The 15,553-nt window shown below is 46.4% G+C and overlaps 1 protein-coding gene across 1 annotated transcript in view; it reads right to left on the bottom strand.

Moving 5' to 3' along the window:
* The window catches only part of FKBP9 (FKBP prolyl isomerase 9), a 63,784-nt gene extending 50,077 nt beyond the window's left edge, over positions 1–13,707 (bottom strand). The window contains exon 1 of the mRNA XM_088464364.1: positions 13,286–13,707. Coding sequence (XP_088320490.1) covers positions 13,286–13,545 — 260 coding nt within the window. The 5' untranslated portion in view covers positions 13,546–13,707. The remainder of the gene's footprint in view (positions 1–13,285) is intronic.
* Positions 13,708–15,553: the final 1,846 nt, after the last annotated feature.

Genomic DNA, 15,553 nt, shown 5'->3' with positions numbered 1-15,553 from the left:
CCTATACAATCCAACAGACGTTCTCTCAATATTAGTCCTTTTTAAAGTGACCATATATATTAGTCAGCCCTCTGTGTTTGCATGCAAGGGCGTAACTAGAACTTTGAGGGCCACATAGCAAGATCCGAGAAAAAAAACAACACATACATTTTCCCCACACAGAGCCCATTTAGGTTATGCCACACAGTTGTACCCCTTATACACATTATGCCACGCAGTAGTAGTGCCCCTTATACATAATTCCACACAGTAATGCCACTTACACATTATACCACATAGTAATGTCCTTTACAGATTATGTAGTAGTAGTGCCTCATACCTATTCCACACAATAGTAGTGCCCCTTTCCACACAGTAATTCTCCTTATAACATTATGCCACACAGTAATGCCCCTTACACAATATGTCCCCCCCCAGCAACTCACCCCCCCAGCAACTCACCTCCCCGTGTTGCCTCCCCCTGTGTGCCATCAGCAGCCAGCAGGTATGGATTTGGCCTGTGTGCAATCAGCAGCCAGCAGATGTGGAGTATATGAGTATATTGCGGCCACTTCTCATATGCATATCATGGCAATTCTGACATGCAGTGGATATTGCAGAATATTATCCTACTTATAGGGATGTTATAGCATACCACATATAATTGGTCCCAATTAAATGCATTTTTTTATTTGATATTTTTGGATTTGCATATATTCTATGACCTATTTGTGAGAGATCTTCTATTTATTAATATCCATTTTTGAGTCGCCATTACACACGCAGGTGTACCAATAACACTATTCATTTTAATAATTAACACACCGAGACGTTTTTTCATTTTTTATATTTCACTGGAGAGATTATTATATATACAATTTTAAGATTGTTTAATAAAAGTTACATTTTATCACATTTCTTGTTAGTGCGCCAACCAAGGGACATTTCTGTCTCCTTTTTTATTTTTCTTCCATGTTGTATCTTGTCCTTGGCAGCACGCCCCAGACGTTGTATAAATATTGAATTTATTACTCTTTATATTGGGGTTTCACACTTATTTCGAAATAAATATTTACTGGTGCAGAAGATTTCCCCAAATTCCTTTCCTTCTATTCTAACGTGCCAGATAATTATAGCTGGCACACTGGCAGGCAGTGGCAGACATGGACAGCCAGCGGTGAAACAATTTGAATATGGCGGACCGGCAGCCAATCAGGAGCCACCACTGCTGATTGGCTGCCGGTCTGCGAGCTCTGATTGCCTCGTGACCGGCAGCGCTGTCTCTTCATATCTGCCTGTCGGTGCACCAGCAGTAATCAGCTGGCAGGCCAGCATCAAATCAACACCGCTGACACCCGGGCCCACCTTGGCGGCCCTGACTGGACCAGCCCACCTTGTGTGCGTGACTGAGTGCAGGGGGAGTAACGGGCCAAAGAGGCAGCTCGGGCACCATAGCAGCCACACCCCTTGCACCCATGGCAGTTACACCACTGTTTGCATGCATTGGGGTTCTCTTCAGGATCAATGGAATGGGGTTATAGGCGAGGATGATGTAAACAAATAAAGGCTGCAGGTGTACTTCAGGGGTCCAGTCTTCAACCCGGGCAACTCCAGGTATCCCAGGTAGTAAATTATAAAGAAATGAATATTGTAAATATTAATGTATTTGCTTATGAATTCTATAATTAATCCTATATATTGTTCAACTGTATTCACCTTTGATAAAGGTGCTGATGAGCGCTGAAATGCGTTATGACAGAATGAGGGCGGAGAATTCTACATCCATAGCCGTCCAGTCGTTTTAAGGAAGGAACGAGGATGGATGATTCTATAGCCCGTTCATACCTTCTGTATGAGTGTTGCACATTCTATCTGGCGATTATCTAAAGGAGACCTGGCATTACCAGCATATACCAGCTATTGATCAGAGAAGCGGTGTCTCTAGTGGAAGACCCTTTGAGTCCCACGAAGGCCTGCAAATTCTACCGATCCGGGCTGCTCGGAGGGACTGCTATTTCATCTGGAGTTGAACATTGAGTCCTAACAGGTCCAGTAATACCCCTTTTACTCTGCCAGCAAATAACCCAGGTTATTGCACATGAACGAGCAGCAACCCGGGTTGATGTGCAGTGTGAAAGGGTACAGTTGAAGTAACCCAGGTCGGGCCTGGGTAACAAACAGTTACACGAGTTCAACCTGGCTCGCAGTGCAGTGTGAAGGGTCCCGTTCACTGCATAGGAAGAGCCGGAGCTTGGAGATGATCTCATCTCCAAGCGCCGGCTCAGCAGCACTAGCAGTGAGGTTGGGCTGCCAGTCTGAAAGGGGTCTCAGCCTGGTCGCACGCGGGATCGAAGTGTGTACAAATCCCAGGTGTGACCCGGCAATTGCGATGTGAAAGGGGTATAAGTGTGCTGCCAAGTTCCACTAGTAATGAACTTTGAATTACAAATAAAGGCTTTGTGGACTTTATAAGAACCTAAAGCCTGGATGACTGAATTTGGAAACTTATTAGCACGTTTCTGTTTTAGACAGTGGATAGTTTTAATAATAAGTTTTGTGAATGTATGTATAGTTGAAATGGTACAATACCATACCTCCCAACTGTCCCGCTTCAGTTTTGCTGGGACTGTCCCGCTGTCCCGCCCGCGGTGGGGGGAATGTTGGGGAAAGCACAAACCGCTGCCCTGCAGAGCAGCGGGTGTGCAGGTGGAGAACAGATGCTGTGCGCTGCCTGGGGCTGCCCAGCATCTCGGAGAGTGCTGGGCACGCTCCCAAAGTGACAAAAATGGGGAAAGCCGCGAGGCTCCGCCCTGTTTTCAATTGACCCCGCCCCTTTCCCAGAAGCCACCCCCCCTTTCCGGCCCTACTTACAACATTCAGATGTTGGGAGGGAGGTATGCAATACTTACATATGACAATGTTTTGTAATAAGTAATACAATGATTAACTATGAGATATATACCATTTTATCAGTGACTATTAAGTTACTGAGTGGAAATATACGTGCAGGCTACAGATTTTTCTATTAGTTATGGCAGGTCTGATACACAGTAAGAGACTGAGGGGTCTATTTACTAAGCAGTGTAAGGAAAAAGAGTGAAAAGTGATAAGAAAGTGATAAAGTGCCAGCCAATCCGCTCCCAACTGTCATTTTTCAAAACAAAGGCCCTGATTCAGAGCCGGACGCTCTGATAAGAGCGCTCGCTCTGAATCAGGGCCGGCCCCTTACTTTTTGCAGAGGCCTCCTGGCCGCTCGCATAGCTGTGGGTGACCACCCACAGCTATAGCAAGCGGCCAAAATGATGGTCGCGATGGTCAAGACCATAGCGACCATCTGGCTTGCGACGAGACCCTAAGGTCTCTATCAGAGCCAAAAGCACTCCCACTGACATCACTAGGCCGGCCCCAGACGGTAGGCGTTCCCATGGGAGCGCCTCTGTCTGGGCAGCCACGCCCTCAGCACACTCACCAAAGGGGGCGTGCTGTCAATCACCATCGACAGCACGCCCCCTTTGGTGCGAGGCTTGGCCGTCGTTATTCGGGTCTCGCGCACGACGGAGCCGCCTCCATCGTGCGCATGCGCACTTGGGCAACACCGACCCGTTTGCGAGTGCTCAGCGCTCGCGAGCGGGTCTGAATCAGGCCCGCAGCCTGTGAGATGACAGTTGGGAGCTGATTGGCTGGCACCTTATCACTTTATTTTCTCTTTTCACTCTGTCTCCTAACACTGCTTAGTAAATAGACCCCCGATTCATAGTTGAGAACAAAGAAAAAAAAGGAAGCAAGTCTGCACCTTGGCAAAACCATGTTGTATTGCGGGTTTAAAATGTGCAGAAAGATTTAGATAGTGAGGTGTGTCCTTGCTGAACCTTAAATTGTGGTGTAAAAATAAAAATGTATAATCAGGGCCGCAACTAGGGAGAGGCTTGAGGTGCACATGCACCGGATTTGAGGGGGTGATGAAGGGCTGACTCAGCCCCCGCAGACCCTGCTTGGGGGCTGCAGATTCCATGCGACTAGCCATCCGCATGTAATCTGCTGAAAATGGCCCTCCAAAAATGGCCCACGCCTAGGAGTAGACAGATGCTAGAGGTGCCGGGAACGCTGGCGCTGCCGGGAGAAGATGCAGAAAGCTGCATCTTCTCCCATGAAACCCTTGGCAACGAGCGTGGAACCCCTGGCAACGAGCGTGAGACCCCTGGCAACGAGCATGAAACCCAGAGCATGAGACCCCTGGCAAAGAGCATGAGACCCCTGGCAACGAGCATGAAACCCTTGGCAATAAGCATGAAACCTAGAGCATTAGACCCCTGGCAACGAGCATGACACCCCTGGTAATGAGCATAAAACCCCTGACAATGAGCAGGTAATTTATAAGTAATTAGAAGCCTTACTGTGGGCATAAAATGGTGTCAGCGGCAAATATGTAAGTGGCACTTTGGTAATAGGAATTACAGTGTGTGGCATAATGTGTAATGGGCATTATGGTGTGTGGAATAATGTAAGTCACTATACCAGGGACTTCTGACTAGTGCACTGCCTTATGGAGGAGCAATAACAAAATTCAGGTATGGGAAGGGAGGGGGGCGCAAAATGGCTGCCTTTCTCCGGGTGACAGATATCCTAGTTTCGGCCCTTATAATATATGTGAACTACTTCGAATGGCACCTATTGCACGTCAACATAGTTTATCCAGATGCACTTTGCTCTATTGTGTGCTTTGCTTCTAATGCTGGGTACACACTGATCGGCCAATATATCGTGCCCCCCCATCGGCCAGTGTGTACAGACGATATGTTTGTGAACAACGTCGTTCACAGACATATCGCATTGGCTGTGCTGCACAGCCAATGAACAGACCCGTACAAAGGGGTGCAGAGAGGGGGGGGGAGCCGTGAGCGGGTACTACTTACCTGGGTCCGGCACAGCTCCCCATCCACAGCAGCCCAGCACACGCTGCTGTGTGCTGGGCTGCACTGGGAGACTGTCCAAGGCTGCCAAAGCAGCAGCTCGAGCAGTCTCCTATGCCAAAGGGGGGAGCGTTCACGCTGATCGCGCCCCCATTGGCTGTGCGCCAGGTTGACGGGCACACAGCACCCCCCCTCCCCAGCGCGCCGTGTCGTAGATGTGGTTTTTGTTTTTTTTTCACGAAGGGGGCGTGGCCACGCCTCCCTCTATTAAGTCCCGCCCAAGCTGCTACAGCATGCAGATGGTCGTTCAGTGTGTATGAACGACCATCATCTGCAGATATATCTCCAGATCACGCGAGTCAGATGTGTACCCATCATCAGCTTCTAAGCCAGAAAGTTGGGGCCTATCCATTAGCAGATGTATTTCTGAGCGATGAAAGACAAAAAATATCCCTTGAAAATTCCGGTGGCTGTGCTGAACGATAGCTGTCATGTACATGACAGACTTTGGCAAACGACGAACGATATAGCATGCCATCATTCAGGGAGTGGATTTTTTCTCTGCAGTGCTCTGTAGCTGCTGCTAATATCTTTCGTCGTTTACCGCATATAAACTGCACGATATTGCTAATATCTGGCAGCGATATGCAATAATTGACCAACATGTTGGAGAGATGATAGATACGATTTATCGGCCGCGGGAGTGCGCATCTGTCATCGTTCAGGGCCTATCCATTAGCAGATATAATGAACGAGTGAACGATATATCGTTCAATAGTTCATTTTATCTGCTGATGGATAAGCCCCTTTAAGGGTTCAGGCACAAGATAGATCAAGGATTACAGCCATAATTGGTACACAATGGCTTAATACAAGAGTGTGGTGTGTAGTACAAACACTCCGAATGCTTGATATCTGCTTTCTAATAATAAAATAGTGCATTTTATTTTTCAGTACTTTGAGCCCACTTTTGGACAACAGCTACTAAATTTATTCTACCACTTTGTTACCTGAAGCTGGCTCATCTAACAGGTCATGGTGCTGCAGGACTTAATCAGTCTAGTCTTCCTCACTTTACCATTGTCGCAAACTCAAGGATGGATAGTGGATGTTTGCCTGTACTTGGGGATAAACTAAGACCCAGTACAGAGGCGCGGAGTCTAAGGTGCCAGCTGTATTCACCAGGGAACCCCGCAAAAAGTTTTAGACTTATTTGTGTCCGACATGCAAGTTGCGGTCCTCTGACTTGGTTCCCTAGTACAGGTGGGGGTGTACACTGCAGTGTAGCGGAGTACGTCATAAGGCATACAAGCGTACATGACAAGTCGGTTCAGAACCAGATGGATGAAGCGGTACCAGGAATCAGACAGAAATGGGTCAGGAATGAAGCCAAGGTCAGGAACGAATAGTAACAATCAGGAGAGAAGGAGACGCTTGAGTAAGGTTTGGGATCCCATACTCTGGCACAGGAGTGCACTCAGGATGCTCCTTTTATAGAAGACTTGAATTTGGCGCCCATGTGACGTCACCTATGGGTATGCCCAGCCCTTTATGACAGATGCTGATCGGCCCGCATGGCTGCAACCTGGAAGAAGAGGGACAATGCGCCACTGTGGAATAGCTGCAAAGGGAACACACAGCAGCGTGTCCTGAGTGGCTGCAGAAGAAGGAGAGCCAGACGAAAATCAGAGCAGCGGGTGCAGGGGACCTCCTGCCCATTGCCCCGCAGGGATTGCTTGACACCAACAGCTGGATCAGGTAAGACACCAGCAGCTGGACCCGGCTGAAGTCCGACGCACTGTGACAACCACCAAACAACTCTACTGGAGAGGAGTGGATGTACCTCAGCACACTGCCTTTGAGGTGCATCATCATGCAATCCTGCTTGCCGCTACACATGGAGGTCCTGGCGGACCCTTCCTCTAATTGCTATATGTGACAGAGTTTATTATTAACCATTATTTATATAGCAACACATAGACAAGTGCTGTATTCCTCTAGTGTGCCCCAGAATGGCACAGTGGAGCACTGAATTTCTGCACATGAGATAGATGGAATGCGTATGTAATGCCAGCTGTCGGGATGCCTCCTGTCAGAATACCGACAGCGGCATCCCTTTCTGTCCTTGACCCTAACCCTCCTTTTTTTTGTAGCCAACCCTATCCCTCCCCACCCCGCCCCCTAACCCTCCCCGTTAGTGCCTAAACCTAAGTCTGCCCCCTTCGTGCCTAAACCTAACCCTTCCCCTTAGTGCCTAACCCCACCAGTGGTGCCTAACCCTAACCTCCCCCCCAAAACCTAACCCTAACCACACTACGCTCCCTAAACCTAACCCTAAACGGCGAACCCTAAGGGCGCCCCGGACTTAACTAATTCGTGCTGGCGTCCTTCGGTGTTCCGGCGTCGGGATTAAGATAGGCGTCGGTATTTCGACGCCTATCTTAAGGCCCCTGTCAAGATTCCGATGTCGGTATTTACATCCCGAGATAGATATATAGATGGTGCATAAATAACAAAACATACAAAAACAGCAATATTTATACAAGAATATTAACAAGTATGATGACAACTAGTACCATGGTCCACTATGTTATATCACAGGTGCGGTTGTCAACAAACAGAAATGTCTTTAAACGAAGTATGTTATTATGGTGGATAGATGCAACAAAGCCCTTTTTACTATCTGTTGACAGCTTCTGTTCAATGGGAGATAATGTGAAAAAAAACACCAAAAAGGATAGGCTTCAAATTAATTTATATATGGCAGTAATATGCATAAAATCTTCTGTAAATTTGAGTTGCTAAAAATAAAATATTGCCTTTATTAAAATTGACATACCTCTAAAATTAATTACTGTGGTCCCTATAATAATAATAATAATAATAATAATTAAAAAAAAAAAACACAACATGCCACCTTCCTAAGGACACCAGGAAACATCAACTGTACAGGACCACTACACCTAAAATACAAGGTACTGCTAAAAACACCCACATATATGTAAAAGATCCCATTTGCATGTGGTTCTCTAGATTTTTATTTTTGCAAAGGGTTTCTACTAACAAAAAGTCTACTGTGTGTAGGGTATTACCTCCCACTTTATCACAACTTTATTTTAAGTATCTTCAGTATTATAATCTACAGAGATGTTTGTATAGAAGCCAGTTTACTTTTAAGGGTTGGATAGCCCAGTGGCGTAACTTCATCCCAGGTGCACGGAGGCAAGATAAATGTTGGTGTCCCCCCCCAAATTAAAATGTACCACCCCCCAGCACCTATGCCAGCCCCAGCTGCCGCCCCCCTATGCAGTTCCCAGTAGTAGTGGTCCCCCTGTGCAGTGCCCTCTGTAGAGGTCCCCCTATGCAGTGCCGCCTATGTAGTGCCCCCTGTAATGATCCCCCTATGCAGTGCCCCAGTAGTAAGCCCCCTGTAGTGCTCCCAGTAGTAAGCCCACTGTAGTAAGCCCCAAGTAGTAAACTCCCTGTAGTGCCCCCAGTAATGCCCCCTGTAGAAAGCTCCCAGTAATGCCCCCTGTAGTAAGCCCCCAGTAATGCCCCTTGTAGTAAGCCTCCTGTAGAAAGCCCCCAGTAATGCCCCCTGTAGAAGCCCCGTAATGCCCCCTGTAGTTAGCCCCCCCTCCCCCCCCCCCGCGAGTGCACACACATACAAAAAAAAAACAATAAACAATATTTACCTGAAACCCCGCTCTAGTGCTGCTGCCTTCCGTCCCAGGCGCCCGCTCCTCGGAACCATATTGCATTGCGGGACTCGGAAGCGGGACTCAGGAGTGAGCTCCGTTCCTCCGGCTACCGCCGGGAGGAGAAAAGGATCCGGGCGCCCGCTGGTAACACACTCAGCGGGCGCCTGGCAACTAGGGGGTGCGACCGCACCCCCCGCATTGACGCCGCTGGAGGTGGCGCTCCATCTCCATAGCAGTGCCTGGAACGGCCCAGGGGACAACGGAGTCAGGTGCCCCCTTAAGGGTTGTAGCCCGGCGGCAAATGACTCCATTGTCTCCGGGAGTTCCGCCACTGGGATAGCCCCTTTTCAAAAGGACAGCAGAAGGGAATGGCAGGGAGTTTTCCCATCGAAAATGCAGTACCAATGCTGCACTATCGATAGCAGTGGCTGATGTAGGGAAAACATCGATAGCACTAGTCCAGTGGCCAAGGTATGCGCATAAGCAGATGGTTTCGCCATCGATGGTTTTCTATCGATGGTATAAAACATCACCGATCGCTGTTAGAGCCATCGATGGCCATCTGTAGTTTGGCTTTGGCACTGCAAGACTCCTCACCTGTAGTCCAACATAAATAGAAAATAAACAGCTTGGTAAGTGTGTAGCTTTTGTTAGTCTTCCCACCTGCTCTACAGTCAGCCAATTAAGTGTAAACCCAGTTAAGGGAGTGTTAAAACAAAATATATGTTCCAATCCGGATCAGACCCAAAACTTAACCCTTTCATACTGCGGCGCATGCATGGTTTCACGGGTTGTTCTCGTGTTAAACCCTAAACCCTGCAAGTTACCTGGGTTGGATTACCGGGTCTCTCGACCTGGGAATCCAACTCTGGCCCCTTTTACACACAGAAGCAACCCAGGTTAACCCTGCAATAACCCGGGTTTTAGCTCTTGTGTATGGTTGTTCATTAAAAAAATAACCTGCTATAAATGAGATTCTTAACTACATCCTGACTTTTTTACCTTACTTTTCACCTGCTTAGGGTCTGTGAACAAAAAGATGCTTTAAATTCCATTTAAACCAGGTTAAATGAATGTAGCTTTTTAAATGAATATCAAAAATACCTGCGGTTGGACATTTAACTGTGTTAACAGTTAAAACACTAACTGAATTTGGGCCTTGGGGGCCTATGTACTAATAATGGCTGTACTGCCAAGATTATTATGTACCTAACTCGCCGTGGGTATTTTCATTTTTAATAAAAATATCCTGGCTATGTACTATGGGGAACTCGCAGGGACAGCGGTTGTGGTAACTGCTGTCCCTGCGAGTTATATACCCGGCATTTAGGAGAAGTCTTACACAGAAGTGAAAGACTTCTCTGGGGGAAGCTGACGCTGCGTATGCGCACAGTGTCAGCTTCCGGGACTGGCTGGGGGCTGCGAGAGAGAGAGATCGAAAGATCTATCTCCTGCCCCTGGAGCCCCCATAGGCTCACAGCAGTTTACACCATCTGAAGATGGTTTAAACCACCGGGGGTAAACTCCGAAAAGCTTTGCTCTTTGGATTTGAGTACATAGAGGTCAGATTGTAGTCCCCATTTATAATAATGGGAACTGCGCTCTGCAGTGCTAATTAGTACTTTACCTGGGATTTCTGTGAAATCTCCTGCAATGTGCGATTAGTACATAGGAACAATACATAAAATGATGCAGAAACTGCAGTTTCTGCATAATTTTATGTAAAATACAGCTTGATACATAGGCCCCTTAATATTTAAGCAACACCGCAAATAAATTCATGGTGCCCATCTCCTATGTGACAACACTGATAATTACATATTGTCATAACCTCAGCATATAATGTTTCACTGGCAGTCGGTGTTTTATTGCTTCCCTCTTTCTAATCTACATTATGCAAACATATTGGGAGAAACCTCTCAATTGAATCTATTTACTGACTTTGCCATAATGAATACAAATGATATATCTCTATTAATATACTGTATGTGTTTAGAAGTGCACTGGAGTATCTGCTTTGTGAGCTTAAATAATCAATCCAGCCCTGTGAAAATATTGTCCCACTGGAATCCTAGTCTGGCCCTGAAAAAACCATTCTCTCCCTGTGCTCAGTATCTCTATGTGAAAAGCACAGCAGCACCAGCAGCACATGTGGGGACGTGGACAATCTGGAGGAATCATGTTACAACTTGCCCCTATTTCAGCCCAAAAAAAAAATCTACAACTCTGAAACTTAAGATCTAAAATAAACCAAGGTTCTGCTACATATACTTCCCAGTCTGATTAAGGTATTGTCATCTATTATGTAGCAATAATAATAATATTATCATCTATAATAATAGCCTATGGACAGCCCACAAATTTACTGCACATAGCTTATAGTATAGAGTAAAATGAATGACCAAGATGCACAATTTCCATGGAGGCTAGTAGTTATAACTGCATTAGCCCTAACTGAGTGACAGGTATACTGAGGGCTTGCCATCCTCCTGAGGTACTATAATCCTTGCAGCACTACTTGTTATATATTATAATATGTCTGAGTGACAGGTATACTGAGGGCTTGCCATCCTCCTGAGGTACTATAATCCTTGCAGCACTACTTGTTATATATTATAATATGTCTGAGTGACAGGTATACTGAGGGCTTGCCATCCTCCTGAGGTACTATAATCCTTGCAGCACTGCTTGTTATATATTATAATATGTCTGAGTGACAGGTATACTGAGGGCTTGCCATCCTCCTGAGGTACTATAATCCTTGCAGCACTACTTGTTATATATTATAATATGTCTGAGTGACAGGTATACTGAGGGCTTGCCATCCTCCTGAGGTACTATAATCCTTGCAGCACTACTTGTTATATATTATAATATGTCTGAGTGACAGGTATACTGAGGGCTTGCCATCCTCCTGAGGTATAATCCTTGCAGCAGTGCTTGTTATAAAATATAATATGTCTGAGTGTTGCACTGGTCATTATGCAGCATATTAGATTTACTGTACATTTTACAGGTATTAGGCAGCCACACAGAGGGGGTATTTTCCAGGCCTGACTGTCACCCACCCCCATGCTGGAGTACAGTATATTCCCAGAAAGTAATGTTAGTGGTGACTGGTGAATGTTCCTTAATTGGGACAAACTTTGCACCAGCCTGTACTGTCGCCTGGCAGACTGTGAAGACGGCTGAGCAGAGGAGATAACACCGTATAGAAGTATAACACATAGTATAGCACATAGTATAGCAGTATAGAAGTATAGCACATAGTATTGAAGTATAGCACATAGTATAGCACATAGTATAGCACTCAGTATAGCAGTATAGCACATAGTATAGCACACAGTATGGCAGTATAGCACACAGTATAGCAGTATAGCACATAGTATAGCACATAATATAGCACAGTATAGCAGTATAGCACATAGTATAGCACTCAGTATAGCAGTATAGCACATAGTATAGCACACAGTATAGCAGTAAAGCACATAGTATAGCACTCAGTATAGCACATAGTATAGCACATAGTATAGCACATAGTATAGCACATAGTATAGCACATAGTATAGCACACAGTATAGCACATAGTATAGCACACAGTATAGCACATAGTATAGCACACAGTATAGCAGTATAGCACATAATATAGCACATAGTATAGCACTCAGTATAGCAGTATAGCACATAGTATAGCACACAGTATAGCAGTATAGCACACAGTATAGCAGTATAGCACATAGTATAGAAGTATAGCACATAGTATAGCACACAGTATAGCAGTATAGCACATAATATAGCACACAGTATAGCAGTATAGCACACAGTATAGCAGTATAGCACATAGTATAGCACATAATATAGCACATAATATAGCACATAGTATAGCAGTATAGCACATAGTATAGCACATAATATAGCACATAGTATAGCAGTATAGCACACAGTATAGCAGTATAGCACATAATATAGCACTCAGTATAGCAGTATAGCACATAGTATAGCACACAGTATAGCACACAGTATAGCAGTATAGCACATAGTATAGCACGCAGTATAGCACACAGTATAGCAGTATAGCACATAATATAGCACATAGTATAGCAGTATAGCACATAGTATAGCACACAGTATAGCAGTATAGCACATAATATAGCACACAGTATAGCACATAGTATAGCACACAGTATAGCAGTATAGCACATAATATAGCACATAGTATAGCACATAGTATAGCACACAGTATAGCAGTATAGCACACAGTATAGCAGTATAGCACATAATATAGCACACAGTATAGCACATAGTATAGCACACAGTATAGCAGTATAGCACATAATATAGCACATAGTATAGCACATAGTATAGCACACAGTATAGCAGTATAGCACACAGTATAGCAGTATAGCACATAATATAGCACTCAGTATAGCAGTATAGCACATAGTATAGCACACAGTATAGCAGTATAGCACATAATATAGCACTGAGTATAGCAGTATAGCACATAGTATAGCACACAGTATAGCACACAGTATAGCAGTATAGCACACAATATAGCACACAGTATAGCAGTATAGCACATAATATAGCACACAGTATAGCAGCATAGCACATAGTATAGCAGTATAGCACACAGTATAACACATAGTATAGCACACAGTATAGCAGTAGGACTATATTGCCCCCCCCCCTTACCTGGAGTCGAACTTGGTGCCGTCCGGGAAAGAGCCGTGGTAGTGGTAGCGCACGTAGTCTCCCTCCTGCACCCTGCGCCGGCACAGCTCCGGCTCCCAGGTCCGCTCTATGTGCAGCTGCGGCTCTCCGGGCACCGGCGGGGCGTCGTTACAGGTTACAAAGCTGACCAGGAAGGCAGCCTGCAGGGCCAGCACCGGCCAGCGGCTCACCGGCATCCCGCTACGCCTGGCAGCCGGGCCCGAGCTCTCCTTTACAGCCATGACGGAGTGCTTGGTGGAGTGGTGACCCAGGAGGAGCTGGTGCTTAGGGGGGTCAGGGTGGGGAGAGGAGATGGATGTTTGGGGGAAGGGGGAGGTACCCAGCAGCAGTACTGTCCCGGACAGTGAGGAGGAATGCAACCAGTGTATGATGATGAGGTGTCAGCAGCTGTAAAGTACCCTCTGCAGCCCAACACCCACAGCAGCAGCAGCAGCACAGGTCAGGAGACAGTGCCCGGGGCAGGCAGGAAGCTCTACGGGCTGCTCCTGGTATGAGGGGGGCTAGGAGTGCTAATACTAACTATGCATATGAGGGAGGCTAGGAGTGCTAATACTAACTATGCATATGAGGGGGGGCTAGGAGTGTTAATACTAACTATGCATATGAGGGGGGCTAGGAGTGCTAATACTAACTATGCATATGAGGGGGGGCTAGGAGTGCTAATACTAACTATGCATATGAGGGGGGCTAGGAGTGCTAATACTAACTATGCAACGTGGTGACAACATGTATGGGCAGGAATCACTCTGACTGGAGTCTGCTCTATACAGTATGTATGGAGAGTGCTGCCTTTCATTAATAAAGTATATACATTATATTAGGACAAGAACGAATGAAACGGTATCACATCACATGCAACTGGCACCAGCTAAGGAACATGCAATTATTTTTTTATGCAAACAGTACCCAGTAGTGGTGTCATGTTGGGTACGCTGCTGGGCATGGGCTGTGTGTAGACGTGGACGGAGTAGCATAGCATGATGTAGCTATGTAACGTAACAGAACTTAGCTGCTGACTGAGCCCGTGCATGCACACAGGACCCCGAGGAGGGGACCATAGTAAGATGGAGGTAGGGGATGAGCCAGCCTAAAAACCTTTGCACATACTGTAAGGACAATGTAGATTTGTTGCGGAAATCAGCTTTCTCTTATTGCCAGAACAGCTATGTTCTGTGTAGAAGTATCAGTGCGTACTTTTGTATAAAGTGAAATCTAGGGATAAGGGAAGATCCTCTCATCATTACTGCTCATCATCCTACGTGGCTGTGTTGGTAGTAGTTCTACTTGGGATGGGACGGAGGAGAGGTAAGTGCCCCCTGTGCCAGCCTTTCCTGCACTGCACATACACTCAGCGATCATCCTCTCCACCAAAAGGGTCATAAGTTTTAACTACCTATCAGGCCTAAAGCTGGCCACACACGCTACAATTATCGGGGGGATCCGCCCAATATCCGCGGATCTCCCCAATAATTGTAGCGTGTGTGCGGCCGACCAAGGGTTAAATATCGCTCAGTCGGGCATGCCCATCCGATGCGATATTTAGGGGGTAACCTGTTGGCGGCATCGGGCAGTGTATGCCCTGCCGTGGCCGACAGACCGACATTTCCTGTGTTCGTTCCAATTGGAAAGAACAGGGAAATGTCTCCTCCCCCGGGGGTGGAGTGCAGATGTTGGGCAAATTCACTGTGAGAAATCTCACAGTGTATGCTGCGGCTGGCAGGCTGCCAGATAAAATATCGGTCTGACAAACATTTTATCTGGACATGTATACCCAGCTTAAGTTTGAGTAATTGATTGGTCTGTTTGGTACTCACAGTGGCATCCTTACCTGAAATCGCACCTGGTGCGGGTAGGGAGGACAGGTACCTTTCACTGTGCACCGGACAATTAGAGGGCATGGCCTCGTGGGACGAACCCCCATTTTTTGTTACATCGGGGATGCTGAAGGTGCAGTCTGCCCTCCAGGGACCAGCCTGTTTGAGTGTCGGCTCCCTCACTGAGCTAGGAGCCAAGTACTGCACGTAATGCAGCACCCAGCTCCTGTCACTGAGGGGGAGCCAGCACTTTGGTGTCACTCCTCAGCTGATGACACCCGGTGCGGCCTGCACCCCCCTTGTGACGCCAGTGGGTACTCATAGTCAATTCTTGATAAGTCTGTTGCCCAAATACACTATTTGCACCCCTTGCATTACACCATCGTTTGTCCAGTTGCAAAGTTACTTACATTTT

This window comes from Taudactylus pleione, unplaced genomic scaffold (genome assembly GCF_031769625.1).
Source record: "Taudactylus pleione unplaced genomic scaffold, aTauple2 ptg000054l, whole genome shotgun sequence".
NCBI classification, from domain to species: Eukaryota; Metazoa; Chordata; class Amphibia; order Anura; family Myobatrachidae; genus Taudactylus; species Taudactylus pleione.
Note: the sequence above shows the minus strand (reverse complement) of the source record. Positions and strands in the feature narration are given on the sequence as shown.